The sequence below is a fragment of the Mesitornis unicolor genome, unplaced genomic scaffold (genome assembly GCF_000695765.1).
Source record: "Mesitornis unicolor isolate BGI_N332 unplaced genomic scaffold, ASM69576v1 scaffold25013, whole genome shotgun sequence".
NCBI classification, from domain to species: domain Eukaryota; kingdom Metazoa; phylum Chordata; class Aves; order Mesitornithiformes; family Mesitornithidae; genus Mesitornis; species Mesitornis unicolor.
Window position 1 is genome coordinate 1 of NW_010177038.1, and position 25486 is coordinate 25486.

At 43.5% G+C, this 25486-nt stretch overlaps 1 protein-coding gene across 1 annotated transcript; it reads left to right on the plus strand.

Annotated features, from left to right (window-relative positions):
* Positions 1 to 1803: 1803 nt before the first annotated feature.
* RGS6 (regulator of G-protein signaling 6) lies at positions 1804 to 25486 on the plus strand (the record flags this gene model as incomplete). Its single annotated transcript, XM_010181936.1, has 11 exons — positions 1804 to 1932; positions 3326 to 3432; positions 5669 to 5720; positions 8410 to 8474; positions 11586 to 11662; positions 14416 to 14497; positions 14987 to 15061; positions 16423 to 16521; positions 17610 to 17671; positions 22010 to 22120; positions 25361 to 25486. Coding segments are annotated over 11 exons (985 nt in total), but the record flags the coding sequence as incomplete, so codon positions are not given.

Genomic DNA, 25486 nt, shown 5'->3' on the forward strand with positions numbered 1-25486 from the left:
CCAACTCCTGATATTCTGTGATTCTGTGATCGTGTGTGTTATGCTGTTTCTTTAAGTACCCACCGTGTCTGAACTCGGAAGTGCTCCATGCAAATAAAGTCTTCCCAGGTTTGTTTAGTAAGCCTGAAGCATTGCTTGTTAAGTTCATTTTTGTGTGCTGTCTTCAACTGATACATCACAAAGCATAGCCCTAAATATTACCAGGGCTATTAGCCTAATGGATGTGAATGCAAATATTTTGCAACGAATTGACTGTATGCTGAGAAGGGCTTGATGTTATGTCTGCATCCAGACACGGCATCGTTAGGTTGTGCTGCAAGCTGCCGTAACTTGGCACTGACTTGCTAAATTGCCTCTAAGTGCTTTTGCTGATTGCCTTTGACTTTGAACAAGTCATATCTGCTGACTTTTACATACCATTATACTTAATTTTAAGCTTACCTTTCTGAGTATGAGGTTTAACTAAATTTTGCTGCCCTGTCCTGTTGTATTTTGACAAAAAGCCTTAGCTTCTACTGAACAGCGACAGGTTTTCCACTTCTATGATTTTCATGTGAGCAAGAGAGAAGTACACATGATCACTCCTAGAGATCTGTACACTGTGTGTAAGATAATAACAAGCTTTGTACTATTTGAGAGGTCCTAAAAACCTAAAAAAACCCAGCTGATGTGCCTTAAAAACTCACTTCTCTGCTCCTGGACACACTGGTGCCATCACCACCACTGTGCTGGTGGCAGCTCAACTGGCTTGGTTACAGGCACACTGAGGCATAGAATAGTTTGGGTTGGAAGGGACCTTTAAAGGTTTCTTTAGTCCACCCAGGACTAGGACTAAGTCCCACTAGGACCATCTAGTCCAGCCCCCTGCAGTGAGCCAGCACATCCTCAGCTCGATCAGGTTGCTCAGAGCCCCATTCAACCTGGCCTTGAATGTTTCCAGGGATGAGGTTTCTACCACCTTTCTGGGCAACTTGTTCAGTGTTTCACCACCCTCACTGTAAAAAATTTCTTCCTTATGTCTGGTCCAAATCTACCTTCCCCTAGTTTAAAATTATTACCCTTGTCCTGTCTCAACAGGGCTTGCTAAAAACATTGTCCTCATCTTTCTTAGAAGCCCCCATTAATTATTGCTGCAATCAGGTCCCCCCGGAGCCTTCTCTTCCCCAGGCTGAACAACCCCAACTCTCTCAGCCTGTCCTCACAGGAAAGGGCCTCCAGCCCTCTGATCATCTCCATGGCCCTCCTCTGGGCCCTCCCCAGCAGGTCTGGGTCTTTCTTGTGCTAAGGACTCCAGAGCTGGGTGCAGTGCTCCACAGGTGGGGTCCCATGAGAGCAGAGCAGAGGGGCAGAACCACCTCCCTTGTCTTGCTGGCAGTGCTTCTGTTGATGCAGCCCAGGATACGGTTGGTGAATCCCACTTTCTTCTCCAAGATGTTGCTTGTCTTTGACATAAGTGAGACTTTCCTGGGGTTTTCAGACTGATAACTCAGGTTTGTGCTTTAAGTTACTCTTAGTGATGTCCTTCATTGCCTTGCTAGCTGGTGCTTGCAGAAACATAGTTCCCTGCATGCGAAAGTGGGAGACACAACCAGGAGAGAACAAGTTACATGGAACCATCAGAGTAAAATTTGACTTAAGGTATAAAAGGTCTCCTATTGCACAGGATGCTTCTCAGGACTGTCAATACCTACAGAATTATAGCGTGACACAAGAAAGAAAAACATTTTGAAACCTCAGTGGAGATAAAAAATATAAAGTCTATGTTGGTTCTGTTGTATCTATCTCAATGTTATCTTTTTCTAGGGCTCTTGGAAACCTTGTGGTATCAGTGTTTAATACTTTCTTCACCTGTTGGGGTATTTTTGTTTGTTTGTTTTTCAGGTGCTGATATTGTGCAGTGGCTTATGAAGAACCTTAGCATTGAGGATCCAGGTAAGGTGACCACAGCTGGGGAGGAACACAGACTTGATCTGTATTGTGTGCACCAGGAGGCAGTAGGTACGATTTTGCCGCAGTCTAAAATAGCAGTAGAACAAAAAGGTTGATTTAAGCATTTGGTGGGAAGGAGGAGGGAACGAGATAAGAATCAATATCTTAATTAAGTCTTAATACCTTACACTGCAACACACAGAAAGCACTTTGTAGGAGTCTCAGCCTGTCTGTGTAATCGTTGCTACCTGAGAAAGACCGATTGATTTTAAAGTTGTTCCCAGACTTAGAAAGGAAGTTAGTGGATGTGTGTGGTTAAACAGGCCAACGCAGTGGCAGGTTTTCATGGTGTGGAGAAAGGTAGCTGTGACTGACTGGACATACTGGCCAATAGTGGCGTAGACACCATCATGGGATCAGATGATGACTGATTTAGCACAGCAGATAGATCAATGGATAATCAGCCATAAACAGCGATCAGTGGATGAGCACAGCTCAAATAGTTCACTCTTCAGAGAAACCAGACTCATGGCACAGTTAAGAGCTCTTGGGAAGAGAGGAAGAAAAGATCTGCAGGTCCAGAAGTTTCTTTTCCTTTTCTGGAAAGGGGAAAAAAATAAAGCATCTCACCTCTCAGTTTGCTTCTGCCACCTACTAACTACACCATGTAAAGCAGAGACAGAGGCCGTGTTGTCTCACCCAGGGCATCCCTAGACACACATCCCTTCTCATGAGGCCAGTCAAGTCCCAGATCGGAATTTAGGGAAATCTGAAATTGTGCTGCAGAAAATAGCTTTATTATCTGCTGCAGAAGCAGCTCATATGTATTTTTCAACTCTGAGAAGCTTGATGCAGCATTTTACAGCAGACATTGGATGAAAATCCATGCAGATCTACCCCTGCGCTGGCAAAGGTTGCCCTGGCAGTGCTAGGATATGTACTCCCCTTCACCTCAGCACCCTTCCCTCTAATAAATGGCAGTGCTACAGTGTCAGGATTTGTCTTTATGCATAAACGTGCTGCTAATGGCCCGATGTTGCAGGTGTTTATCAGATTTGGTAGAGGCAAGTGGGGTTTACTGATGCAACAGGCTTTTTGTCGGCTGTTACCTGTGGGGGACAGTGTGCTTGGAATTGAATTGCAGACTCTGGAGCTGAGCTGGTGTGTGACGTTTTGTAAACACAAACCCAGCAGGTTAAACATTTGAACAGTGTTTCTTCTGTATTGCAAGGTTGATTTCTGCTCTCCTGCTTTGCACGGGTTGGTTAGAAGGTGTAAGGATGCGGTGTGGGTACAGAGGGGCATGTGTGCACCAGGTCTTAGTGCCAGTCTTCTCCAGAGCCGCTGCTGAAAGCAGGTGTGTGTGCAGTCCTGACATGTCCCTTCTCTTTCACAGGGGAAGCAATACACTTGGGAAGTCTTATCGCTGCACAGGGTTACGTCTTCCCCATCTCAGATCACGTCCTTACCCTGAAAGATGATGGGACGTTCTATCGTTTTCAGGTTGGTGAGCCCTCTTGCCTTCCTTGTGGTCCCTTCTGCTGTCCCTGCAGTAACACTGCTGAAATCACCCGCTCTTATACCTAAGCACCAGTTAGGTCTGTGAAGCCAGAGCTTGAGGCTATCTTGGTATAGGCCTTGGAAGGCTATGCAGTCCCTTCAGAAGGACCTGCTTTAGAATCCCTTAATCAATCTCTGGCCCACGGTTTTTACCTAAATGAACGGGTATGTCCTGTGATTATTTGTCATATGTGATTTCTAGGCTGTTGTGCTCAGATTTGAACTAAACCATAAGAAATAAAGTGGTTTTCAGGTTCTAACCCTGACATAGAATTGAGTAGCCACCCTCCTGTGAAAAATGGACCAGGGCAAATGTTGGAGTTGGACATTCAAGCTCTCCGCACAGCAGAAAATTCACATTTTTATGCTCTCATGGTGACAGATTGGTGAGGACGGGGCAAGCTTCAGGCTTTGGCTCTTCTACAGAGGATGTGTAACCTTGGCAGTCACCTAAGCTGGGACATCTCTATCCCTCAGTGTCCCTGTGCCTCCAGATGTGTTGAATTTTTCAAGCATCCTGCTCTTGAGTTTCCTGCCCTTTCCAAAATCTGCTGCTGCCAGCTTGCCAGATAACTGAGTGCTTGTGCTGCAACAACTCCTTTTGGGCAGATTGTATAACTTTAAAAGAAGCAATAAGTTCAGACCTAGAGTCCTGCTGCCTAATTCTGCTGGCTGCACTTGTGTCTTTCTGTTACATGATCCAAGCCAGCTCCCTTATCTTTCCTGTGACCTCTCTTCTGTTCACCTTTCCATTTCTCCTTTGCATTTTTTTTCCATCTTTTTTAGTTTTTATTTGAAAAACCTGTTCTTCTTGCATCAGATGTTGCTCCTATTCATGCTCACTGTCCTACTGCTGATGTGGCTTGTGTTACCCTATGAGACCAATGGCACGCTGAATAAAGCAGCCCAGGAGATCACAGACCTCTCTTTATCTCACCCCACATTGTGGTTACCTGACATCAGTCAAAGACTTTTCATGACAGTTCCTTTGCTTTTCTGAAAGTCCTGCTCCTCCCGTCACGCACGACTTGACAGAAGCAGGTGTAATACTGACTGCCTATTTAGTTGTATTTTTCTGTTTCGAAAGGATGACTCCATAAGAGGTGCTCCTGTGCAGCTCTCAGGAGCTAGATTTGACCATAATTTAATTTATTTTCCTTATTTTAAGCCTGTATAAACCACATCATCAAATTGTCTTGACTGCTTGTTGACCTTTCTTTCCCTTATCTTTTTGTACAACCTTTGCTTCTTTGCCTGCTTTCAATTCTTGCAACAATTCTCCTTGGCCATTTTCTGCAAAAAAACAACCTGATAGAATAATTTTTGCTTTCCATTGCTCTCTTCTCGCCACTTTCCGCTTCACCATCAGTCCCTCCTTTAACATTAGCTCATCATCTTGTGACGTTCATAAGCTGCGTGTGTGAGGAGCGTTGAGCACTGCTCTGTTTGATCCCTCCATGATTTCTCGCTGTTCTTTGGTGCAAGCAGTAGTCTTTGTGTGTGTGAGGCGCTGCGCCCATTTACGGCCTTGCATCAGTAATGCAAAACAGTGTTCTGTCATTTGTGTGATCACAGGGGACATCACTTTTCACTCACGTTAAAACTGAAACACAGCCACACGTAGTACAGTCTTGTCATCAATTGTAGCAACTGCAATATGCAGACCTGGATAGAAAACAAAAGCAGTCAGCTTAGCAGGACTTCTGCTTTCAGAACGGCTCTAATCAGCTGAGTTTTGACCTCTGCCATCTGTTATATTTAAAAAGTAAATTGTTTTATAGGCTGCCAACCACACTGGTAGCTGCTCCAAAAAAAAGCAAGTGGTTTGCAGCGTATATAAAAAGCCATGAGGTTTCTCATGCTCCTAAAGGAAATAATAATAATAAAAAAAGATTCAGGATGCGTGTGAATTCATGGGGAAAGAAGAGGTTGTGGGGATAGAAAGTAAGAGGTCCACATTCAGGTGAGCTGGCACAGTGTCTAAAGTGTCATCAAGGTACTGGACATCCTCCTCCAGAGATGCTTCCTCACTTTTACTGAGATCAGAGGGAGTGTTTCTCCTGAGGGCAGAGACTGGGCCAGAGACTTCGTGATTCTTCTTCTTGTACTTGTAATGTTTTTCTGCATCTGAGTTGTTTTTCATCTGTTAAATTACAAAACTGTGTATGTTTTTTCTTAGGCTCCGTACTTTTGGCCTTCAAACTGCTGGGAACCAGAAAACACAGATTATGGTGAGAGTTTTAATTATTTCATTGTAAAAAGTTAGTACAGAAAATTTCTGATGGGAAAAATTGTCCTTAAAATAATTACTGTTGGCCATCTAAAGCCTTCGTCAGCTGGGTTTCTTGTCAGACTGCAGGATCAGAGGCAGGTATGTGCCCATCTCAAATACACGAAGTGAAATCCCGGGGTGTCTCAAGCCCGTGGAGCTGGAGCTGTCAAGTTCAGCGGGGGGGCAGGGTTTTACCGACTGCTACCTTCATTCTCCCTTAGCTCTGCTGGTTTCAGCGGGATTTATGGCAAACAGAATGCTGCTTCTTGGCAATCTGAAACAGTGCCAATATTGCTTTTGTGGGAGAGCATCCTCTGATCTGTAGCTGAGTCTGATATGTTGATCAATAAAAATTTACCTCATCTGGGCACTCATCTGGCTGATCAATAAACCAGTATATAACTGATGGCAACCCGTAGTTAAAGCTCTCTGATATATGACATCAGACTTATTTTTCCCATTTTTTAAAGATTACCAGATGATAGCTGGTAAAAAAAGAGAAGACCTAAGCGTGCTTTATGAGCTAATAAACCACAACATGGTGTGTTAAACACGTGAATGCCTGCAGACAGTGATAATACGTAAAGAAAATGTGTCAGCGGTGTTAGCTTTAGCTGCCTGCATGCAATATTGCTGCCTCTTCCAGAACTGCGCTGCTTTCAGAGTTAAGTGATAAAATCAATCGCTGCATCCTGGTGTGGCACTGGGAGAGGAGGTGAACAGGAGCTTCTGGAAGTCCTTCTTCTGAAATGTCTCATTATCTTTAAGTTTAGAGCTCTTCCCTGAATAATCGCTTTTTGTTTTCTTTTCTGGGCACTAATTATTCATCATTATGGATTACGGAAATCTTTTGCTGGGATGGAGAAGTAGCCTGCAATGGTGTCTGTCATGTAATAGTTCATTTGCAGTCCTCATCTGCAGGGAAGCTAGCACAGACTCGTGTGTTTATCCCAGCGAGGAAACTGCTTAGGAGAAAACACGATGCTGTTCATTATATGCAAAACAACTTCCCGATTACCATATATAACTGTCTGAACTGTGCCAAATATGTATTCTGTAAATATCAGAATAACAATCTGAAGAGGGAAGTTCTGTTTTTTCCTACGGTATCTGACTGGTTTTGGGGTTAGATTACTGTGTGGAACAGTGCACCTCAAAATAAAGCCCTCTATGAGCTGACCCACAGCTGGACAAGCTGCAACTGCAATAGCTCTGAGCCCTGTAGTGACAGATTGTCATCTGTCCCAGAAATCTCCAACATATGCTTATAATCAGTCTTTGCATATCAGAGGTCTGTACAGATGGAGTCTTCCCAGGAATTAATCCCAAACTAGCAGTAGACCCAAATAAAACTGAAATCCCAGCAGCACTTCATACTTCTCTTTTATTTGCATGGATCCAGTCACAGGGCAGGAACTCACTAATGGCAGGTCAGTGCCTAGCATGAAGAAATACTGTGAGATGACTGACTCTCGCTTTATTTGGTGTTGTAAATGGCTTACAGATGAAACTGCCCTTGAGATGTATAAATATACATGAACTGATGGGCTCTGGTTACCATACATAATACTGGTTCATTATATGAATGTCAGAATTGTAGGAGTAGCATGGAACAGAATTACATGGGTAGCTCTGTGTTCACATATTTTCAATAGAAGAATAGATTTCTAATGAAAAACATCCATGAAGGCGTCAGAAAATTGTATTTACCAGCAAACCAAAACCCCACAGTTTTCAAATAAAAGCTGAAATTTTCTGAAAAGAAAAAAAAGATTTATTGCAGTTTTCTGCAGATGATGCTTTGCCTTCTGCCCCACTCTGGTTTGGTACACTGTTGGACAATAAGTACCTGGCCCTGCAGCGTTAGAGAGAGGGCAAAACATAAGGAAGCTATAAAACTCACATCTTGATCCATCCCAAAATGAGAGCACTGGACCTCTGTTATGTAGTTCAGACCCAACTGTATAGCCAGGGTGTGCTGGGGACCTTGTGTTTCAGCCTGTAATGAAAATGGGGTGAGTAACCAGGTCCAGCTGAGGATTTCCCCGAGGCAGCCTGGGACTGGTTTGGTGGTTTGCACCTGGGCTTGGCTTGACCCTCAGAATCCCAAACCGCATCAGTTTCTGCAGTGCCTACCTATGGTGAAACGCGAGAAGGCTTTTCTCAACCGTTGATATGTGTACAGTAAGTGGATGGAGCGTATGAAAAAATGTTCAGATCATACCTTTAAGGTCTGGCTCTTATTTCTGTTTTCATTTCAATATCCTGATTTCTTTTTTTTTTTTCATTTTAATTTTTATTTTTCGAAGACAACAAAGAAGTGTAGGGCTGTTCAGTTTGGCAGACATATTCCCAAAGTACCGAGGGGAAGAGGTTGCTAATGCTGAACCTTTTACCAGCCCCAGAAGCAATTGTGCCTTTCTCAGACATCTTGTTAGGTCCTGGCATCTACTCTCAGCACTTTTAAATGAGATGTCCCAGATGTTTAAGACCCCTGAGATTACTAGTGGATGGTGTCAGCTGGGTATTCAGCCCTCTCATTCCTTGTTGCTTTCTGATGAGAATGAACACTCCACGAGCCACTTTTTTTTAAGATCTAGTACTAATAATCTGTCTGTAATTGTTTTCCATTCTGTTTGTTCCTTTAGCCATCTATCTTTGCAAACGGACCATGCAGAACAAAGCTCGGCTGGAGCTGGCGGATTATGAAGCCGTAGGTACACTGCTGCTAGAGTTTAAAGCTGGGGGGTGCAGGGAGGGCTTTGCTTGCCGATTGAATGCTGAAGTTTTGTGCTTTGGGGTCAGCCTTTACTGTGTCTTTTTTTTTAGTTGTCAGAATTGTGTGAAGGTTGATCCGGAGACAGCTTCAGGAATATGATTGGAAAGCATCCCTGGCTTTGCAATGTCTCAAATTAAATCATCTGCTTTAGCCAGCCCTCCAAGACTGAGGGGGAATCACACAGAAGTTTACCTTGGTTCCTGTTTCCAATTAACAGTTTCTGGTTTATATAGCAGATATTAACACATGGAAATGATGGATTTTCAGGTGCATTAGTGGGCAATTAAATTGCTGATGACCCATCTAGTTACGAAAGTTTTCAGATATTAGACTCGGGCTGTTTTCAGTGTGCCATATAAAAACTATTGCTCAAGCTTATTCAAGGCGTGTGTTTCTGTTATGAAATGATTATTCACAAAAAGTATCCTCAACTTTGTCTTCAGACTGTGTAGGGTTTGGGTGGAGATGAGTGGGAAGAGGGAGGCAGGAGGGGCAGGGCTGGTGTGCGTTTCTTTGAATACCAGCAGTGTAACGCTCTGCCCAGCTCGACTTTTCTTTTGTCATACTGACTGGTTTTGTTTGTTTACTGGCTCAACAGCGTAACAGCCGAATTTCAAATGTTGAGGTTGTTGTTGGAGGGGTTGTTTACAAAAACTGCTTCTAGTGGACTTCTGTGTTCATGTTTATTACAGTGAAAGCATTTATAGTGCATATAATTTAGGGGTTTTTTTTCCCCAAGAATAGACTGTTTCCTTCTTCGTTACCTTCTGCATTTTGGGACTTCTTTTGTGCACATGTGTGTGTACATCTATATATACATATATATATACACACACACTACATATACATATACATATACATATACATATACATATACATATACATATACATATACATATACATATACATATACATATACATATACATATACATATACATATACATATACATGTATGGGCCATTTGGTCCTTTTGATGAAGAGCATGCAAAAATTGCCACTTATCTAGTGCAACCTGGAAATGAATCCAGAGTTCCCAAGGTTCTAATCTTGAAGTAAAGGCATAAAGGAAGGAATATAATAACCAGCGTGCACTTACACATCCTTTTGCTGAGTTTTCTCTTCTGCATATTGCTGATTTCATTATTAAAACCATTAAAATTGCTCACAGCCAACCAATTAACTGTAAGTACTCTAAAGATCTATCATAAAGCAACAAAAGGCTGTTCAGCAGCACACACACTCCCACACACATGCAGCGAAGCCATGGCTAAGTACTTTTGCACATCGTTGTCTACTGAGTGTAGCAATGCTTCAGTGATGGCAAATAATTAGATCTTGGCAGTCTCTCATTTTTCTCGTGAATATTGCATTGCACAATTAGAGATTACTTCTGCATTCAAACTTTGCTCTCTTAATTAGAGACAATCAGATAAGAATGGCACCGGCTCTTCCTAGGCATTATGGGACCTGAAGCAGATCCAGCGATGGAGGTGTAAGCTAAGCACAAGTGAGAGAAACAGCCTTATGGGGAAGGAGCCCTGTACATTGGGTACACATTTTGGAGATGGAGCGTGAGAATGCTTCTCCATAGGCAGCAGCGCTGGCCTGGGGTTTCCAAGGAGAATCTCTACAAAGCATCTCAGGGGACATCTTCTCAGTTCTTGGTTCTGTTTGCAGTGTTCATAGACAGTGCCCCACCCCCTATTTCTGCTGGTAGAGTGGGGGTCTTGGTATGATTGAGCATGCATAATTGCGTTCGTTTTTGTTTACCGTTGGCCAAACATAAGCATGATTCAAATACTGCTTCAGTTGGTGATGTCTCATTGGCTTCAGCATATTTAGTCCAGAGGGCACATGTGAACGTAATTTAAAACAAAATAATAATAATTAAAAAAAAAACACACAGAAAAAAATTGTTTTTGCAGATAATTACAAGTAGTTCTTCCTTGTAGCCACAGTTGAGGATATCACCACAGTTCTGCACAGCTGTTTTGGCTTAGCTGTTTTCCTCTGTGTATATGGACTCGAACTCTTACATGTACTTGGTGGTAACAGGGCCAAGCTTTATGCCTTGCGTTACACAAGAGTTTAAAGTAAATAATAAGAAGATTTCTTCTAGCATTGAAAAGCGTGCACTTAAGCACTTTCATGAAATAAAAGGAATAGGTATAAAAAGAACAGCAGTGTTCATTTTCAATGAAAATATACAACAGCAGATCCAGCTGAAATGGAGAAAAGCATCAGGTTAATGGTCTTGTAGGCCTCCCTGTCAGGGCGGGGATGGAGATGTGACTTGGGGGTGCCATTTGAGCCTGAAATTCTGGCCATGTCCCGAGTCTGACCTTGAGCTGTGATGAAATCACATCCACTTCCAAACGTTCAGATCTCAACAGTCTCTGTAATGGGTCTGGAGCAGAACGCTTATTTCAGATGTCGAGCAAGGCAGCATCTGGACCCAGTCTTTGCAGTCAGCGATGTTGATGGTTCAGTCAAACAAGCTCTTTCCTTTTGGGAATCATCCTGGCAACCCTCAGTCTTCAATGCTGTGCAGCTGTGCAATTCTCTCAGCAGTGACCAGAAGGGAGCAATGCGAGAGATGCTCAGGCTTTGCACCTTAGCAAAAGCCTTGAAGAGAAGAGAGCAGTGTGGGGAGGAAGGGAAAGTGAGGATGGGAGGGAAACACGCAGGTGGCAGCCATCTGCTGTCAGAAATGAAAGTCATCAGCTTCACAAAGCTTCCCAGTGCTATCTTTTGGGAAGGAGTCCATCATTATTTTCGCAGTAGAGCTCAGGCTGTCTTCATCACGCTCCATTACTTCTCCCTGACAGGGCCCTCTTGGCTGCGGCCTGGAAGGATGCGTTACAACCTTGCTTTGCCTGCAAGATAGTTCACCTGAAACCAACACTGACTTCCTTGTCTTGAGTTTTCCAGCTTTAAAAAAAAAAAAAAGGAATCAAATAAACACCCACCATGCTAACTGTGCTCTTAAGCGGTTGTTATAATTACAGGGATTAATTGTTCTTACTGTTTTAATCTTTTGTCAGGAAAACTTAGCAAGACTTCAGAGAGCATTTGCACGAAAGTGGGAATTCATCTTCATGCAAGCCGAGGCCCAAGTGAAGTGAGTAATCCTGGAGCACTGAACTGCACCAGTATTCAAAGCTGTGAAGGGAAGGGGTTTCTGTACAGATAAAACTTCTCTGTCAAAGTCTTTGCAGCAGTTAAGCTCAGAAGGTGTTGGTGAATGTTAATCACTGGCAGACTAGAAACTAGAGAGAGGCAGTTCTGAAGGTTTGTGCCAGAACCTGAAAGGTGGGTTTAATTATCTGTACGTGGAAATGTTGGTCAGGAGCTCCTGAGCCTGCATTCACCGTGGGAGCTTGGGCAGTTCACTCGCCCATTCTGCTTTTGTGTAGTGTTTTTGTTTTGTATAAACAGAAAGAACAGAACTTTGCAGCAGTCTGGATTTGGTTTTCTCATTTGTACCAATCCCCAGTTGACTCCGTTGTACCTCTGCTCTCTGCAGCCCGACTTGTGCTACTAAATTAGCGTGTGGAATTGGGTGCCACTAACATGAAAATCACTCAGATTTAGTATTTGGGCTTTTCCTATCCTCTGCTCATAATTGAAATCGACTTTTTTTTCCTCATCTTCCCTTCTGAAAATAGTTTGAGACCTCTCAGTGTTTTAAGCATGTTTTCATTATTGCTGCTAAATGGGTTTTTAGACCGGCGTCAACAAACTAAACCCCTAAACCTAAACCCCTTCGTGCCAGTTTTGTGCGTGTAGTTGTCACCTATAATATGGAAAAGGTGGTGAAGATGGTGCATGAGGGCACCAGGACAGTCTGTACCACTAGAAGGAATTTGCACTTTCAGCAATAGATGTGAAAAAGTTAAGGAACATCATTTCTTGAGGTGTGGCTGAGGTGTATGTCTGTATCTTTGATTAACCCTTTGGAATCTTGATTAATTCTTTGCTTAATAACATTGTAATTATGCACTATTTAAGTACATGGTAATTATCCTTTAAATTACGAGGTAATTAAGGGATGTTTTCCAACTAGAATACCACTGTTCTGTTTGGAAGAGAAAATTACAAGTTACGATAGCAATTGTACTTTCAGTAACTTAAAGGTTTATTGCCAAGATGGAAATAAAATCGAAGTCAAAACAAAATTCTGCGTTCTGTCTGCAGCGTACAATTATTACCTAAGAAGGAAATGTAAATATCAGATCCTTTACGTGATCGCTGTCGCTTATTCACCTTTTCTCCGTTCTGTTTTCTTTGTAATGTAAGTGTGGACTGGCCTCTATCAACTCTTTTTTGCTGGGTAGTTTCAGCTTCTCGGTTCCCAGTTCATGGCATGGTTCAGTCTTCAGGTTTCCTACAAGGCAGGGCTGGAATTCACAGTGTAACTCACAGCCCTGAGTTAACTAAAATGGAAAACAAGCCAAAAATACCTAACAATATTCCTCCTGCTTATCAAGTCCTTCTCCACCTTCCCTAACTTTGTTTGCACACCGAATTTCAATTGTTCTACCTACATTGCTCAAAAACTGCAGCCATACAGCATCTGTGTTGCGTCTTCGTTGTTTAAAATGTGAAACACTGAGTTATCAGGAAGTTTGGGGATATGAGCCAAGAACCTTGCTTGAGCACAAAGTACCCATGAAGATAATTCATGAAGCCTCCAAAGAGTCCTTCCAGTTTGCATGCGTGTGTTTTAGAAACTTCAGTTTGTCCCATTTCCTATCCCTTTGGTTCATTGCTAGGGCAGACTTAGCCGAGATCACTGCCCCTCCAAAGAAAAAGCCAGGAGGGAGAGTACCTGATGGTCAGAAATCCCAGCCATTGTGGGGTTTTTGCCTTCTTGCTTTGATTTTGCTGGGTGGCAGCAATGGGGGAAACCATCACAGGGACACACAGCTTTTCAGTCCTACTTTGGAGGCAGAGGTAGTTCCTCCTTCCCTGTGCCTCATCCAGTCTCTCTGCAGGTAGATCTTGCAAGCTGGTGGTGACATTGCTGTGCTCACGTGTAGAGCTGAGCACGGGCGTGAGGCACCAGACAGGAGTTGCTCAATGGTGCCCAGAGATAGGGGAACAGCTTTGGACAACCTCTGGTGGCCTTTGATATGTGTGCTTTGAGTCAATTCGCTGGCTTCACCAGGGCTGAAAGTACTGAGTTATGGAGGTGACAGCCCAGTCGTGTCACTTAGGTGAGTGCTGGCTTGTGCAAGGCCATGCAGCAACCTCAGCTCTGGTCGCCTGTGCTGTCAGCCCTTGCTCTACCAACACCAAGGCACACAGGCAGAGCTGGTCTTAGGGTTGAGAAGTCTAAGGAAGGGTGGCCACAAGTGCTGCCCGTGCTATTGCTGCTGGGAACGCTTGGGATAACTGCCCCTTTGCAAATTGTAGTCATGCCAGTGGTGTTCCTGGGGCATGAGGGTGCAACGGGGCCTCCTAATGTGGCCCTCTATCCAGCAGCAGCCAAGAGCTTCACCTGGAGCAAAGAGGTCCCGCTGGGTCTCTCGACAGAGCCAAAACCATGAACTTCCCCAGCCTGTCAAATCAGGGCCTGGGAACAGAATATCGGGAAAGGTTTTTTATCGTCACCAGATGAAAAGACAGATGTTAAAATAAATTCTCCACGTTAATTGGAAAATATCTTTTGACACATATGGGAGTAAACATCAGTGATATTTTGTTCATGGCACACGGCCTTGAGGGAGTGTGGGAGTGGGACATTGCTGTACAAAAAGGTACATTTCTGAATTTTTTTTGTCGTGAGGTTAAAAACGACAGCTAAGAACTGTAACAAAGAGGAAAGCATTACTTGTGCATTGACTCATATATTTGTGCTTTTGTTTTCAGAATCGACAGGAAAAAAGAGAAAACAGAAAGAAAGATTTTGGACAGCCAGGAAAGAGCGTTCTGGGATGTGCACAGGCCTGTGGTAAAGCTCTTTTTGACTGATGAGACTTTCCAGGTTTTGACGGGAAAGTTTTACTACTGGTAAAGACTGTGCCATGCACAAAGGCATTGCCTTTAAAGTCAAAACATGCCAAGTGTCTACAAGATTATTTTAGACGTTCTAGGCTCGTGCATGTATGGAACTATTGATTTGGAAATAAATGATAAATGCACAGTTTTGAAGATTATTTACTGTGCATACAAAAGCAAAGCAGCTTACCCAGTTTGGCTCAGACTTCCTAGATAAAGCTCCCCTCTTAGCTGAGATATTTCCTTTTGGTGCCAAAGTTATGAGTAAATGGATTGGATGCTGAGATGCCTACCTTGGGTATGTGCAGTGTCTTGTTTAGCAAGGATAATAATTAATGGGACACAAACTTCAGGAAAGGATTTTGGACAAGGTGTAATTGTGTATTTTAGAAAGGTAAGGGGTGCCATGAAAAGTGTAAACACGATGACCATCTCTTTTCAGCCGGGGTGTGTGAACACCACAGAAATGGACATTAGAAAGTGTCGTCGTATGAAAAACCCACAGAAGGTGAAAAAGGTCAGTTTGAGTTTCTGGTTTTGGTTTTAGTTTGTTTGCAGGGGGGGTGTTGGGTGGGTGGTGTGTTTGGGGTTTTTTAAATGCAAATCACACTTGACACCTACAATATATCAGACTTACCCAATAGAAACAAGCAAAATAAAAGTGTTTTGCAAGTATCGGTTCCATTTTGTTCCAATATGTGAATTTATTGTTCCCATTTTACCGGCTGAGCAGTACAGGCTGGGTGATGAGTAGAGCTGAGAAAGGCATTAAGGAGCTTGGTGTCCCACATGGCTGCTAGCTCTGCACTCTCATAAAATTAAAAGCAATTGGCAAAAGTGCCTAGGTCCCATTTTCAGAGATTATTTGGGCACAAATTTTTCAGAGCTGTTTACCTGCCTTGATAATTTCAAAGGCTGGATCATTGGGCAACTTGGGTGTCATTCACTTTGAGTAAGTTTTAGCTCTTCCGTGTATATGGAACCATAGAATCATTCAGGTTGGAAAAGACCCTTAAGATCATCAAGTCCTAATGCTGCCAAGTCCAGTAAACCATATCACTAAGTCTACCCAACTTTTAAATACGTCCAGGGATGGTGACTCAACCACTCCCCTGGGCAGCCTGTTCTGGTGCTTGGTAACCCTTTCAGTGAAGATACTTTCGCCTAATATTCAATCTAAACCTCCCCTGGCACAACTTGAGGCTATTTCCTCTTTTCTTGTTACTTGTTTTGGAGGGGACACCAGACTCCTGAACCTCCACTGGTAGTTAAATTGCAGCAGAGCTCTTTACATGTCTTTTACAGATTTTAAATAAAAAGCAAAAGCACTCAATGCAAGGGTAACTAATATTATTTTCAGTCTCTGTCCTGAAAGTGAATGGCTGCCAGTCAATCTGTAGCTTTTTGTTTAGAGAGGCTCAAGTGAGCTTGACCCATTGACATCTGATTAAGCACCTTCTTCAGTGTGTAGTTTTACAGCAAGAAATTAAACCAAGTGAAAGAAAATGGCATCGGATTAGGCTCTAGTGTTTTCTTTCTTTGCTTGCTTCACTACAATGACCGCTCCCCGTGTTCATCCTGCAAGCATTGCCATACAGAGCCTTCAGAGCTTCTAAAAATTATCAGCTGCATTTTAACATTTACAATAAACTCTTTTCTTAATGTGCCTGCAGACCTTCCAAGTGCAGGCGTCTGCAAGCACAGTCTGATCTGTAAATTTTGCTCCAGGGTAGATGATTGTTGACCTGTGTGGATATAAACAGTAAGAAATTGCTGGCTTGTTACCTTCCTGCTTTGCATACATACATAATTTTTTCCTCATTGCGTAACAGAGAAAAACGCTGTAATCTCTGATGGTTGTTTGTTGGTTCCTCACAGTCAGTGTACGGGGTTACAGAGGAGTCTCAGCCCCAGAGCCCTGTACACATGCCCTCCCAACCTGTACGCAAAACTACGAAAGAGGATTTCCGGAAACAAGTAAGTAGATGGCTGTGTCACAACTATCTCAGAGGTGAGAGCTGTTATCTGACAAAAAAAAAAGCATATAAAGTTAGCAAGATACCAGCAAAACCAGTTGAATGCTTTACCTGTCCTTGATCCTCACATACTTTACGCAGTGTTACATATTTATATATATACACGTAGATATATTTTTTTTTCATTGATCAGTGCAGTTGTATGATAATAGATAGAGATATTATGGATGAATCTGACCTTTCAATCGTTACTCTGTCTCTGGACCAGTATACAGATTAATTTCCAGCTCACTGAAGATGTCTGGTCAGTGACAAAGGCTCAGGAAGAAGCCAGCATGCTGGCGCACAGGCTGGGGATGGGTGCTGAGGAAACGCGCCATTCAGTGCACGACTGTTGGGCTGTACAGTCAGAGCTCTTAGGGAGCTAGGAAGAAGTTATTTGCACAGTCACTCCGAGGAATGCCCGGCCAATTCGCACATCCTTGTCCTGGCACGGGGAGCAATCACTCGCAATTACTTTCCTGCAACGAGCAGCACTCACTGAAGTACAGTCAGGAATTGCTAGGTCAGCATTTTGGTAAAGACAGCTTTTAACGTGTTTCTTAGGCAGCCAGTTTTAGGGTGGTCTTTTGAACTAAACATGAACACTAAATTTCTTGAGCTTTTTCCATCGTAGGCGGCATAGGCTGCGGCGCACTGTGAAGAATGAGTCCATAGCAGAGTGCAAATGTGCTGTAAAGCCATTATTGGTCTGGTTAGTCAGAGAAATGTAGAGGAGAAGAGAGGAGTGTGGTGTAAAAGGGGGATCATGTTGCACCCTGAGTGGTCTAGGAACCTCAGCCCCAAATATGTGCCTTTCCTACTTTTAATTATGTTCTTCTCGAGCTTCCCCTGAGGCTTTCCATAGGAAATGGAGACTCCTGTTGGAAGCGGTTAAGAAGCTGCTTCTAATACCTGGGGATGGGTCCCATTTCCTTCTGAATTACTTTCAAGCTGTTTGGAAAGAGAAATCAATAGTGTGGTGGGGTACGATCAATGCATGCTGTAGAGCTCCTGGATTGTTAATGTCCTTGTCATCTCTCTCCTCAGATAACTTTTCTGAATGCACAGATAGAGAGACATTGTTTAAAGATGTCCAAAGTAGCAGAGAGGTGAGTGCCCCCTTTTGCATGATTTCCCATTCTTTCCTCATCTCCAGTTTGGCACCAATATTATTCACAAAAGAAAGAACCCTTGCGGTACTTTTGTTTCCCACCCCTTCACAACCCTGCAGTTTATTTAGGAATAAACTCAGAGTAATCACTGAGACCAATGTAGGGATGGGCATGCTCTTCAGTAATGTCACTTTTAGAGCAAAACTGTTTAACATGAGAGATGTGATAAGGGCTGATGCCTTGTAAAGAAATTATAGAGGAATTTTTATTTAGACAAATTAAAATAGATTACTCTATGAAATGTGCTTTGCAGTGCCTGCACCTGTACTTAGCATGTGTGTACTAAACTGGGCAAATTAAACAGCAAAAGCCTCAAAGTAAGTCCTTGTTGGCTTATAAAATTTAACAGTTCAATTGAAAATGTGTCCAATTAAATAGAAAGTATTCAGAGGCTCCCTGAAATCCTGCATGCACTATATTGTCCGATTGAAATTAGCATGTTCATATTTAAGTTTTGGGCTTTCTGGTTCTTTTTTTATTAAGAAGATGCATTTGTGCTTTACAAAAAAACAAAAGTAATTTTGTACTGAATTTACTTACAGTGACCTTAATATATTGAGACAGTGATAATTTCCAGGCTGGTAATTTACAAGCAAGCAGATCTGTTTTGCTTGAATTTTTTCTAGGTAGGTATTTATTCAATGAAAGGGACTCAGTAAAACTCATTCACTTGGGAACATAGAATCCTGTCCATGTAACACACCTGTGGTTCAAGTTCATACGGAGCTACTGGCGTTATAAATGTAACACTGTTGGTGCCAAAAAACCTCTTAGTTTTCAGTAAAACTGGACAGAAAATCATTCTGGTTTGAAAGGGCTTTGGGCTTTTTTTTCCTTTATCCCAAATTGAAGAAGAAAATGCTGCAAATTGATAACCATGTGCAAACAGATAACCATGAGAACAATCAAAAAGTCCTTTTCTCCAGCTTCAAGAGTTTCATTTTGAAATGATAAAGAATGAAAACCACGGTTGCGATATTTCTATCTTGTGAAGAAGTGTTTGGTTATGTGATGACTGTGGCTGGAGGGTCCCAGGGCTTGGTGCAGAGTGGTGGGAAGTGCAGCCTGGATGTGGAGCATCCCAGAGCAGGCAAGGGGGAAGTAGAGGGGTTGATGAGTCCAGTAACTTGGCAGGGGTGGAGATGGGTGAGGAAGGACCTGAGTTGAACGATTCCCTGAAATAAGAACCCGTGCAGCCTGAAAGCCCGATATAAAATACTGCATACAAATACCAGGAGTAAATCTGCTGCATAAGGAGGTGCCGTTAGTAGCAAGTCACTTCGCTGGCTGGGCCCCATTTTCGGGACTAGTTTAAGTGGCAGGGTGGCAGATTGGGGTGCAGGAGATGACTTCTTGGCACGCTCCTTTTGACAGCCAGGTCTGACAGCAGCACCACTTGCCATTTTTTCAGTGCAACACAAAGGCACTTTCTGGCAGGACAAAGAAAGTAACAAGGAACAAACAAGGCAGGGAGCAGTGGGGGAAACAGGCTGCTGTCTAATCTCTTATAGGAATGAGATATGAATTATTTTAATAGTGACAAAAACTGATAGACCAACCACATACATTTTCCATTAATGCTTGGTATTCTATGGGATAGCCCTTGTCCAGCAGAAGAGGAATGGAAGGGCACTCAAAAGGTTATCCCCAGCTCCCATGGAATAAATGCCCACTAGTAAAGGTTTTCTACCCCCTCCTTCCTTTTCCCCTTCCAGGAGTGGGTCTGCACAAAGTGACAGCAGGCATCCCTCAGCTGCTCCAGGCACCTTGGAAACAATTTTCTTCTCCTTTCTTCCGCATCCTTTCTCCCTGCACACTGTCAGGTTTAGGATTTGGCAATGAGATTTGAGAACCATTGAGCAAACCCATCAATATATCCTACCTGCTGTTTTCCCTGACTGTATCATGCAGGGTTAGTACAATCCCACTACACGTGGCATCACAGAAATGGCTGGGGTAGACCAGAGCATCTTCCTACCAGAAGTAATCTCAGCTCCCTGGATGAAAAATCTGTGCTATCCTCTCTGCTCCTCAAAGTCACTGTGAAGGCTCAGCAGGGCCTCCTGATTGCAAAACAGTTGGGTTCTCAAGGCAAATTCTGCACCCTTCAGTGAACTCTTCCCACCACCTCTTCTACCAGAATTCAGTGCATCACCTGTAAGGCCAGAAGTCCAGGTTTGCATTTCAACAGAAATGCTTTCCCATAGGAGTCCCCCACTGGTAGCCTCCTTTAGACAATGAGGCAACAATTCCTCTGCAGTCATTATACTGCATCAGCAAAATGTGCTTAGCAATTTTCCCTTGTTTCATTTAATTCTCCCCCTCCTTTTCTTTTTGCTAGTACTTGTACTAGCACCTCTGATGCCTTCTTATTATTTTTATTAGGAGCGATTCAAGTTTCGCAGCATATACCTCCTGACTGATCCTTTTTGTTGGGGTATTTTTTTTAACCGACCCTCCTCTCATGGATGTCTCAGGGATTGCTGCTGCTCTCTGAAATTGGACGCTGCTCCCTCCTCCAACCCTTGACCCACAGCAGTCATGAAATGTAATTAATGAAATGAGATGAGACAGCCCTGAGTGCCCTGAGGGGCAATGGGAACCTGCTGTGGTTACAAAAGTGTATGATTTTAATGCCTCGTGATAAGAGCTAGGACAAACAAAAAGAAATAATTACTGTAGAGCAGGTCAGGGAAACTTTCTGCCTTTTGTGACCCTTTGTTTCACAGGGTCTTTTCATTCTCCTGCCTTTTTGAGATGTGGAAGACCAGAGGTAAAGTTTAGCCTGGACAGTCACAGTGCAAGTAGATTGGTTGTTCAGTACGATGAGACTCAATTAACTTAAATAATTACTTGGCAGACCTAGGCAAAAAAAATTAAAAAGTGCCTTAGAGTATTTCCAATATAGACTAGGACAAATGTGTTGATTTATTTCATATAAGCTGTCTTTCTTTTGTAAAAATGCGCCCCTAGCCCCAGCCCCAGTGGAATTCCTGAATCACTTATGCAAGCAGACGCAGTCCTTTTCCCAGGAAGCTCTTTGAATCATCCTAGCAAGGATTAGAGGCTCTATGTCTTATCTAACTCGTCATGAAGCAAGCCAATATAAAGGCCAGGTGTTTTTTTCAACAGGCATATAATCTACTGCATTCTAAGTTAATGGTTATAAACGACTTGTTGAAGTTTTTTTTTTAAATAATGTCATTAGACTAAATGTGTCCAGTTCTGGGCCCCTCAGTTCAAGAAGGACAGGAACTGCTGGAGAGAGTCCAGCGTAGGGCTACAAAGATGATGGAGGGAGTGGAGCATCTCCCTTCTGAGGAGCGGCTGAGGGAGCTGGGGCTCTTTAGTTTGCAGAAGAGGAGACTGAGGGGAGACCTTATTCATGTTTATAAATATATAAAGGGTGAGTGTCACGAGGATGGAGCCAGGCTCTTCTCGGTGACAAACAATGATAGGACAAGGGGTAACGGACACAAACTGGAACACAGGAGGTTCCACTTCAATTTGAGAAAAAACTTCTTCTCAGTGAGGGTGACAGAGCCCTGGCCCAGGCTGCCCAGAGAGGTTGTGGAGTCTCCTTCTCTGCAGACATTCAAAACCCGCCTGGACGCCTTCCTGTGTAACCTCATCTGGGTGTTCCTGCTCCGGCAGGGGGATTGGACTGGATGAGCTTTGGAGGTCCCTTCCAATCCCTAACGTTCTGTGACTCTGTGATTCTGTGAAATGGTGTACCGCTGTAGCCAAAAAATGATCTATAGCCTGAAGCTTTGATGCTCAGGACTGTGATCCTCCAAAGATTTAAATATATTCCTAGCTGCAGCACATGACCCTATTTAGATGAGTTACTCATAATGCATGAAGTTAAATGGGTGCAAAAGTCTGCCACAACCAGAAGGGCAAAAGGCAACAGCAATGTGCAACAAATGAACAGGACACATGCTTCACAGTCACCCCATGGCTCTCTGGGGCAAGTCCCACCACAGCAATCCCGTCGCTGCCTCATCAAGCTTTTGTGGGCATCTCAACAGAGATGAGCTTGAGGAAAACGCTGCAGCCAGCTGGTGGGTGTTTGCAGAGAATTCCTGGCATCCTTGGGAAAAGGGACTCCTCCAGTTGCTGAGAAACTGTCTAATCCCTATGAAAATAAAAAAAGTCCACAAAAAAAAGAAAAAAAGAAAGAAAAAATAAAAGCAAAGCTGCACCTCTTACATGTGACTGACCATTCAGGCCCTGATTCTTTTTTCTTTTTCTTTTCTTTTTCATATCTGTCAGTTTAATAGCCTACTCAGAGCAGTATGTGGAATATGACCCCTTTATAACTCCTGCAGAGCCTTCCAATCCCTGGATAAGTGATGATGCAGCATTGTGGGACATTGAAATGAGGTAAGAATTGGTAGTTTTGGGTGATGTTAGAGTTGCCTTGCCATTTTGTTTGTATGCTCTTCCCACTGCCCTGTTTGGATAGGAAATCGGATGTGTGTAACTTTTCAAGATGCAAATACATAGCTAAAGTTTACACAGGAGCTTATGCTTTATCACTTCTTTGGTGAATTATTCAGCCCTTCCACTTCCATATGACTTGGTGTGTGGTACTCTGTGAGTCAGGTAATGGATGTTCTCATGCCTCTCAAGGACATGCACAGGCTCAGGTTTAGGAGTCCACAGATATAGGATATTGCTAAGAGATCCTTGTTCCAGCACATCTCCTTTGACCCTTGAATGCCTGCTTTCTGGTCCTCCCCCAGCAGCAGTGCTCCAGCCCTACTCCTGTCCTGGGATCCCATGAAAGATGCCACTGGCAGAATAGGCTGGGTTATAGGTCAGTGAGCATTCTCGCTGTGCAGATGTGGATCTGGCAGGAGCCAGAGGAGTGCAGCTCACACGTAATGTGTGAGCCTTGGCAGGTCAGAATTACAATAGATTTACAAAGCCAGTTTGGGCCTCACCTCTTAGTGAACAGGCTGGCTTGTCTCTGTTACAGTGTCTAATAGATGAAAAGGAGGAGGAATGACTGTAAGACCTCCAATGCCTTGCACCTCAAGGTTTCTCAAAAAAAACAAGCACAGCACTGCAAATTAGATCATCTTTTGCCCATGTGATGCTGGTGCAAGGGAAGTCTGGCCAGCATCTACATCTCTTGCCATCACAGGCTATCTACAGCCCTCACAGTGGGGCTAGAATTGTCCTGCTTGCCTCTGTGCCTAGCAGCTATCACAGCAGGTTTCAATGAAATCACCATGCCATGTACCACCTTTGCTACCCACATCCTGTGGCCAACTACTGCAGGTGCTCAGCAGCTTCTCCTGGTGTTTAGTCGTTGCTGTTCAGCACCAAATCTGAACTGGGAGTTCACTTTAGCAAATCTTTGTGAGGAGAACACCAACTCTAATCCTATCTGGTCTTGAATAGTAATGTAAAGTTTAAGATGCTACCAGCCTCAGAAAGCCAATTCATAGCGAGTCGGAATTTCAGGAAAAGGGCAAGTTATTTCCCTGTTTAAAACCCATGTAGTCTGAGATGTGACAGATATTTTCACCTGCTTCTCTGGTAGTCACAGAAATCCATTGGTTCCCTAATCTCTGCCCTTCTTCACATAATTTCAGTATTTTTGGATTTTCTTTTTAGTAATTTTCTCCATCCTCCCTAGCAGACCTAGAACCAGATATAGCCCCTGCCAAATACTTCTCTGAAGGAACCCCCACCCAAAAGGTAATCCAGGCATCGATTATTTCTGCATCTGCTGAGGTAGCTGCAAATCTCAGAAAAGATGTCTGTGTCCCTGAAGAATACAATGAACCTGCTGTTACAGCCTTTGGAGGCTTTTAAAATAAATGCTTGGCTTCTGCTATGATTTCAGACTGAAGGAAGGTGATTCTCCTGCTGATGAAAAAGAGCAAGTTGTATTGTTGGGAAATGTAAGAACAGCCAGTTCTGTACTTCCATTTTATTTTCTATTGTAAGAGAACTCACTGCATCTGCATCTAGTTGCAACTTGCATGAATAATTAAATGATCCCCGAGAGCTGCAGTAGTCCTTGTGTTGGCTGCAAAGCCTGTTCCTTCAGTGAGCAGAGCAGAGCCCTCAGGAAAACAAAGAGCCTCTCACTTCTAGTGGTGAGGCCAGCTGCTGAGTATGGACAGCCCTGTGCCACTGCAGTTCATCCTTCACAGCACTCAGGACTCTGGAAACGCCACGGAAAGCCTTCAGTTTTAGACAGCACTTTGGCCTTTTTGTTCGTGCGAGAGCGTTGTGTAGCAGCAAGAAGAGCAGCTACAGATCTCTGTATTCAGCAGGAAATTCCACGAGCTTCGCTCATGCAGAGCTCTGCACAAACATGGCTTTCGTGTCCCCGTGTCCAGGCTGGCTCACTTAGCAGGTAGGCTGGCATCTGTGCCCTTGTCCACAGCGCTGCTGGCTCCTGAGTGCGCACAGGAGGAGCCATCCCGAGAGCCCTGCACTTTGAGTGAGGACATGCCCATCAATGTTGCTTAGTCTTTACACCAAGAGGAAATCAAAGCGGGCATTTTATTTACCCCTTTGGCTTATTTGTCTTCAGCACAGATCGCCACTGTCCCTTAAGGCTCCAGGATTAGGAATCACTGTGGACATGACGAGACGTGTAGTTTAATAGATATGTACTGTTAACAATGGCTCTGCTGTCAGAAATGTGAGCAGCTGAGCTGTGTTTTAATGGTTGTCTCATGGTATGACGCCATCACACCAGAAGCTTTCAAACACTTTGTGAGCCCAGATTACGCTCTGATGCGGACTGTCTTGTAGGATCCTCATTGTGATTCCCAGGCACTGCCTCTCCCCATAGGCATCTCTGCAGCATGTCTGGCAATTCAAACAGCAGCTTATGTAAGTGAGATTGTATTAAGAAATAATTTAGGAGAAGGGTTGTGAGTGATTTTGGGTGCCTCAGCATCTCAGTGTCCCAGCTGAGGCACAAAATAAGAGTCTGATTATCATGGAGGGGAGGAAGAAGATGCTTTTTAGTCTTCCAAGACGTAGGTATCCAAAAATCAGAAGCACTAAAAAATGAAAGACCACAAACTAGTAATCATTTTAAGAAATCTTGTCTGCACTGCTTCTTAGTGAAACTGCTTTTTTAATGCAAATGTGGAACTGAAAATCTGAAGCCAGTTCCAAGTGACCGGCCAGCACGGTGTGGGACTCAAGGAGATGCTCTGGAGCTCACCAGCAGCCCAGGGAACACGGCTGGCAACTTTCTGCCTTGACGTGTAAGAAATTCCCAAGGTACATTTGAGGAGGTGTGTAAGAAGTGCATAACGAACAACCATTCGAGTGTGGTCTGCTGCCCTTTACATGAAACCTGCCAGAAATTACTCTGCAAATCAAATAATTCACTGTGTCTCTCATTTTACCATGCACATAGCACCCAGATAGTACAGTTACTTTAATGATGACCCTGGTCTTTATAGCTTCTTTTTTGTATGTTATTTGCTAACTTGTGTTTCTGCAAAACCTTGAGGAAAAAAACACCGTCTCCTTGTCTGACAATCTTCCTCCCTTTGCTGTTTAGCAGAAACAGCAGCAGCTGCTCAGACAGCAGGCAGAAAGGCACATTCCATCTGTTTTTTCCCTTCTCTCTCCAAACAGCAAAGAACCTAGTCAGCAGCGTGTGAAAAGATGGGGCTTCTCCATGGATGAGGTGCTGAAGGACCCAGTAGGACGAGACCAGTTCCTTCGCTTCCTGGAATCAGAATTCAGCTCAGAAAACCTCAG